The sequence below is a fragment of the Hordeum vulgare genome, chromosome 3H, assembly GCF_904849725.1.
Source record: "Hordeum vulgare subsp. vulgare chromosome 3H, MorexV3_pseudomolecules_assembly, whole genome shotgun sequence".
NCBI lineage: Eukaryota > Viridiplantae > Streptophyta > Magnoliopsida > Poales > Poaceae > Hordeum > Hordeum vulgare.
Genome location: NC_058520.1, coordinates 619858754 through 619865680, shown reverse-complemented (window position 1 = coordinate 619865680; position 6927 = coordinate 619858754). Strand labels below are relative to the sequence as shown.

Below are 6927 nucleotides of genomic sequence, written 5' to 3'. Positions count from 1 at the left end.
AACGCAAGTACATAACCAAAACACTGTCTCATTAATTGCTTGCTTAACCAATATTTACCTGATCTCTCCACGCAATGTACTCCCCCTGTCATAGTTTAGAAGGCACGATTAAATTTAAGTGTGCTTCCACAATAGACAAGGTTTAAGGCACATTGCATTTACTCACAGTGGCTAATTAGTACTCCGATGTACTATTGCTATATGCATGCATCGTGTGAATGCTATTTTCGACCCCATCTCGTAGCCAATAATCACCTAGGTTCCAGAGAATTTTCAAACGCGCCTTCTAAACCGTGACGGAGGAAGTACATAATTTGTTTGTCAGCTCATCATTAAAAACACCTATCAATTTCATTTCATTACATTATTGATACATTATTTTTGATGTTACAGAAACAGATTATTTACATTTCATAAGTCATGGGGTCCAGTTTCATGCCTTTTGTGTTATCCTAGATCAAAAACATAATAATAGGGCAAAAAGAAAGGAAACCAAATTATGGAATATGTGAGTGGGGAGACATAGTAGAGTCTAGCAAAGACAATAATATTGAATCAACATGACTTTTATTCCTCATCATGGCATCATGGAATACAATAGTTTCCCGACACGGGCGGGGGGTATTATTTTAGGAGTGCACACTAGGCACTTACATACTCACGACAGTAGTAGCTAGCACTAAGAGCAGAAGATAGCATAGCAAAGATCATAGTAGTAGCATGATCAGTTTAAAGTTCAGGGTAATTGTGCTTAACTAGACGAGCGAGTTCGAGACCATGAGGCATAGGCGCCACACGGCAAACTGTAAGCCCGTCTGTTATCTTCACCTTGCTAGTTCCACTGCTGAAAATCAAGTCAAGCAGCGCACCTGCAGCTATCCCAATGAGCGCACCAATTCCAAAACCGACGACTCCTCCAATTACCGTGACAGCCGCAGAAGCAATTTCGATGTCTAGTGCTACGAATCCAGCTTCTACAGCAGTAGTAACTATTTCTCCCACCTCAAGATTAACTACTGCAGTTAACGCATTTACTGAATCCCTAATCGCTGCCTCCAGCTTATCTTCTGCTGTGTATATGTCCCACACCATTGCAGCTGCTGTAAAAACTAAAACTGCCACCCCGACTTTTCCCAAAGCTTCAAATGAGTAAGTCACCACAGATTTTCCTTGTCCCGCTTCCGCAATAATATTGTCATATACCTGGCAAACATGATATACACATTGTAGTGATGTTTAGTACTACTTTTATAATACAATATAAAGCCACTATTTTTGCGCCATATGAAAATTACAATTTATTAAAATCGAAAACTCAAATGATCTCTATCCAAATTTAGCAGAAGTTCAAACGGATTCTAACGGAGGAACCATTTTAGGAAGAAATGACTCCTCTTTAGTGTTCACTATGATCAGTTCAACGATTAAGTGAGGCCCTGACATTTGGTCATGAAATTATTTAAGTGAGTTCAACTCGAACTCCAAAGCATCTTGATAACTTCTTATGTGTCTCAAGTACCATTGGAAAGTTTTTGATATAAGCATTCACTTGATTGTAATTTTTCTATGAGTTACATATATTCGATGGTTAAAATGGACTTGAAATCCCCAAATTCAACAACTTCAGTTCAGTTGTACAAATTGCAGCTCTTAAGAACACAGCATAAATCCATTATATATCTTGACTCTTGATGACTTGAAACATAGTTTTTTAAGTCATGACTTCTTTGTTGTTAAAACCTTTGGTTCACGCTGTAGTACCACAAATCTTTTCTATATAGTAATAACAATATATAAATATGGAGACGAAGACGTGTAATATGATACATTAAAGATTGTTAATTAATTGCAATTTATGTATGATAAGCTGGAAAGGGCCAGGTTTAGAGAGTAAGTTAGTTCATACCTGTAGCTTTTGGATATCATCCAAGTTTTTGAAAGTCCCCCTAAAACCAAGCTTTGACATATTTCTGCAAGTACAATTGGATAAGCAGGAAAGTCATTGTTGTTACATTTACATAGAACTGCAAAAGTACCATCTATAAGTGTAAATAGTAAACAAAGATTATGTTCCCTAAGAGATTGCAAGATTTTATTTGTTTGTTCTCAGCAATGTTAAGCAAGTAGACTGCATGCCACTATTTCTACAAATTTTCATAAAGCTCAATATCTTTCAATTTTAATAATTTAAAGTTGAATAACCAAGTGGTTTAATCCAACACTTTGGAGGTCGAGTTTTATCAATTTTGGTTTTAAGTTCCCATCGTGTGAAATATTAATGCTAATAATGATACAAATTATTGCAATCATTTTGAACACAATGGTATTTAAACATTTATAAATTAATGATGATGACGCTGGGACATACTCTTGCACAAGATCCTCAAACATGATTTTGTTTTCCTTGAGCCATTTTGAGAATTGATTTGGTGCAAAGTGTTGAAACTTTTTGGCATTCTCCAGCGTGGCTTTCTTATACATGCCAGCCTCAAGGGCAAGGCGCTGGGCCTCCTTCTGTTGGGTGGCTGGATTGAGGAACTTTAGCTGCTTGATGAGATCATCACTGTGGGTCTTGAGCTTGTCAAGGTAGGTGAGACGGGTGTTGTAACTCCGGATGAATTGGAGAGATATTCCGATGGCCTTGGTGCAGTAGTCATAGACATCCTTGCCAATATCTTGCTTGGTGGCATCCTTCTCAGCCTCGGTTTGTGCTATCATGTCCCGTGCACTGTCAAGGATGTGATACACCTTATCGCGGGCATCATTGGCGTCACGGAGATACTTTTGTTGCTCTGCATACGAGTTGAACTCGAGCTCTTGAAGCTTCTGGACTTCTTGTCGATGAATCAGATCGGCTAGCTTATGCAACTGCCCTGGACTTAAATCAACTAGGTCACCTGACATGATCTAAGCCTGAAAATATGTAGTTCTTGTTATTAGTCATATATACCCACTCACTAAAATCAGTCAAGGGAAAAAAAGGTACGATACAAAGATACTACTCCTACTCCTACAATTGATTCGACTACACACACGCAAACAAAAGGCACACCATGGTACTAAAACTGGAACTCGAGATCAGATCTAGCTCTATCCATCTGAATCACACTGAGGCAGAGGTGGACGGCGACCAACAAAGGAATCACACGAGCGAGGAAAGCTGAGGTTCCTGTCTGTTAAACAAAGTGAGTATTAGTAATTAGGATAAACTGACTAACAATTAGCAGTTGGCTAAAGGGAAACTCTTCCTGTCTACACCGCGGCCAAAACGCTTGGTCGCGCTAGCTGCTGGCAGGTCGAACCCTACATTAATTTCTTTGACGCGGTCTACTTTCTCTCCTCGAATGGCCGGTAATCGCGGGCGGTAGAGGGCGATGAGCGTGGCTGCTAGGGGGCAATTGGGTCGACGAGAGCGGGCAGCGCCATGGCCGGCAAGTACGTCAAGGACGCGGCAGCGGTTTTTGCTACATGCTTCGACCGGCATTACATTTTGCTATAACCAACATCGCATATTGCTACATCACACAGCCGGCGTCGCGATTTTGCTGCAACTAGCATATTTTTTTGCTACAACCAACATCAAATTTTGCTACATCAGGAGAACTGAGTTGTGACCCGTGACGGAAAATTGCTACAACCACTGTACCATTTTGTTACATCCGACATTCTTTTTTGTTGCAACCAACACGACCATCGGACGGCCATGCGACGCTATCGGAGTTGCTACCGTGGGGCCATCTCCACCGAAGCTACGACCATCTCGATCCGAGCGGGGACCGCCACCATCGGAGCTACAAGCGGATCGAACGACTGCAGTCCACGAGATCGTACGGCTGTTGGTCGACGGGCCCAAATTTTATGTTGGCGCGCGGGTTCCTAGTACTGCCCTTGGCTAATTGGGAGTGAAAGGAGGCAAGGCAACCCATCATCAAAAGGCCTAAATGCTCCCCCCCCAACATGTTTAACGCTATGTTTAGATTTATCAGGTGTGGCGTCTCTTGTTTTCCTTGTGCGCTGTAGGGTTAGGGGAACTTGTGTCATTTGCTCATATGAAGTTTTAATTTTCTTTTGATCTGGTTGTTTAAAGGTTTCCTCGTCACTATGTATGGGTTTGGTGGTTTGTGCCTCTATTTATAAAAAAGAGGATCAAAAGCTTGTTTCGAGATTGGTCGCTCTGTATGATAATTTAGCCACATTAAAAATGTCGTCTGGACAGTCATGCCATGGGTAAATTACTCCCTCCGTTTCTTTTTAGAGGGTGTTTGGATCACTAGAGACTAGAGACTAGAGACTAGTAGTAGTCACTTTTAGTCAGTAAACCTCCAAACACCCCTGACTAATGGGTGACTAAAACTAGTTTAGTCCCTAGTCACCCCACCCCCAACTAAAAGTGACTAAAGTCTCTCCTCTAATTAATTGGCGGGCCCATGCTGTTGCATGCCGTTGCTGCTTTCCTTCCTTGCGCGGGAGTTAAATGAAAGGGAGAGAGAAGAATTTAATACTGAGACATTTAATGCTGACTATTAGTAGTCACCTTCCAAACAGGGCGTGACTAAAAACTTTTAGTCTGACTACTACTAGTCACATGACTAGAGAGTATCCAAACACGCTCTTACTCTGCATATAAGGTTTGGTCAAAGTCAAGCTTTGTAAAGTTTGACTAACTTTATATTAAAAAATATCAACATTCACAACATGAAATCAATATTATCAGATGCACCACGAGATGTATTTTCATACTATATAATTTTAATATAGGAGATATTCATATTTTTGGATATAAATTTGGTTAAACTTTATGTTGTTTGACTTTGACCAAATCTTATATGCGGAGAGTAAAAAGAAACGGATGGAGTACGTGGCTACATGGAGAGGCTCAGAGGAGATCTCCATTGGATTGGTCGACATGACGTTTGGACAGTGGTGACAGGGGTTAATTAAGAAGGCTCTCTTCCAAGGTGGGGATTGAGTTTATCTCCAAACATTACAAATGAGCAAAGATTCCTTGAGATGGTCATCCATCTCGTGCTTCTCGTGTCTGCTTTACTCGACCGTACCTTATCTGCAGACGGACGGTAACTACATCCATGCACCCATGAATCGATGGATGGTACACATATATACGTGCTTCACATGCTTGGTTGGGTCGCACATGAATGCTGGATATATATGCCGATGCCGATGCCGATCGACGCCGATGGACCGTAGCAGCTACTACGTGTTTCATGTGAGTGATGGGCCGTCGCAGTAGGAATAGCGAGAGTCTTCTTTTCTTCTGCCTCTCGGCTCACTCAGATTGGACACTTGCTGTCTGCTTGGACCACCCTCACTAGCTTTGAGAAAGAACGCCTAATGTGGTGTGATAAATATATGAATTAGCCACAAGAAAGATGCCATCTCAACTGCATGGGTCCTTCCTCTAGCAACGTTATGTTCTTCCTTTTTTCTACTAGACTATCTTATATCTTATATCTTATATTTATATTTACTAACTGGAGGCACCTTTCAAGCCTTTACATTAATCCACATCATCAAGATTAATTCAACCATTAGATTTAAAACTTAATGGTCAAGATCTATTAGAAGTATCTCACTTATATAGAGACACCATGTATGTAAGGAATAGAGCCATTATGACTAAAATACTCCCTCATCACACGCCTCCAAGTCCCAAAATTAAAAAAGAACACATGCTATCAAGAAACAACCATCGTGATTCAAAAACAATCAAAAACAATCACGTGTGTTCACCCTTTTCTGAAACAAAAAAACAACAGTATGTTAATCCACATCAGTAAGATTAATTCAACTATTATATTTAGAATTTAGCGCTAAAGATCTATCAGAATTCAAGACATGGCATATGTAAATAATTTAACCATTGCATACAAAGACGCGCCTGCATTCTTTAGAAAAAAAAGATCATGTAAATATGGAATCCTCTTTCTATAAAAAAGAGCCTTCATGATTTTTTATAAATCCATCATCACACACGCCCAAGTCCCAAAAGATCATGTGCCTACTTTATTCTTTAATTAAAAAAAGGAAAAATGATATGTACAAATAATCACATGTGTTCTACCTTTTTCTGAAATAAAAGGATAAAAGGATACGTACAAGCTTTAGTAACATATTGCTATATGTCGATTGGATAGTTAGACCGGTCCTTGCATAGTAGCTAGATTGATTATTTAGATGCCCACTCCATATGCATGGTCGTAAAGATGTTATAAATATATTTAGCCAATATTAGAAATCAACAGCTGACATTTTATTCATATAATATACGACTACAACCATTAAATGCCCTTGAAGGATGTCCAATAACTATAATAAATAAGCATATTCACTCTACCTCAAAACCTAAGAATATTTGTCTTGGTGGAGATCATTGTATGTAATTGATGCCCCAATATCGCATGGAGGCTAACTTATGATGCTGCTAAGTTCAAATAAATCAGTTGAACTTATCAAAGATATGCACGCCATTTTGTCCCGCTCATAATAGTGCCAACTCTTACATGTTCTACATAATAATATTTCATTATGTTTATCCACACAAATTTCACTTGGCAATTTGTAAGGAGATTTTACAATTAATAAGAACTACTAATGAAAGTTGAAGTCTTATCATTACCACATAGCTAGCCCGTGCCTATGCACGAGTTATTGACTAGTTAGATCTAACTGTTCGTTTAGCCATCAGATCAAATCAACGTTATAAGTTGCTAAATTATCTTATCAGATACACATAGATACGACATGATAGGGATGACGTAAATGGGACGTGCCGTTGGATGCCCCTTTGGAAGTAGCCAAGTACGAGGAGCGATCGCTTCGCTTTGGAACAAGTTTTCAGGCGCTTGTCAATGATAATTGTTGGGGCTGATTTTCCAGAGTCGCTTGTTTATTTGGTCAGAGTGAAAT

At 39.7% G+C, this 6927-nt stretch overlaps 1 protein-coding gene across 1 annotated transcript; it reads right to left on the bottom strand.

The window, feature by feature from the left end:
- Positions 1 to 593: 593 nt before the first annotated feature.
- LOC123441247 lies at positions 594 to 2915 on the bottom strand. The gene is made up of 3 exons (XM_045117736.1): positions 2369 to 2915; positions 1907 to 1970; positions 594 to 1203 (listed from the first exon to the last, which is right to left on the bottom strand). Exons 1-3 carry the CDS (start codon positions 2902 to 2904, stop codon positions 730 to 732), a joined length of 1074 nt encoding a protein of 357 aa, XP_044973671.1. The 5' UTR covers positions 2905 to 2915; the 3' UTR covers positions 594 to 729.
- Between the last annotated feature and the right edge of the window lie 4012 nt (positions 2916 to 6927).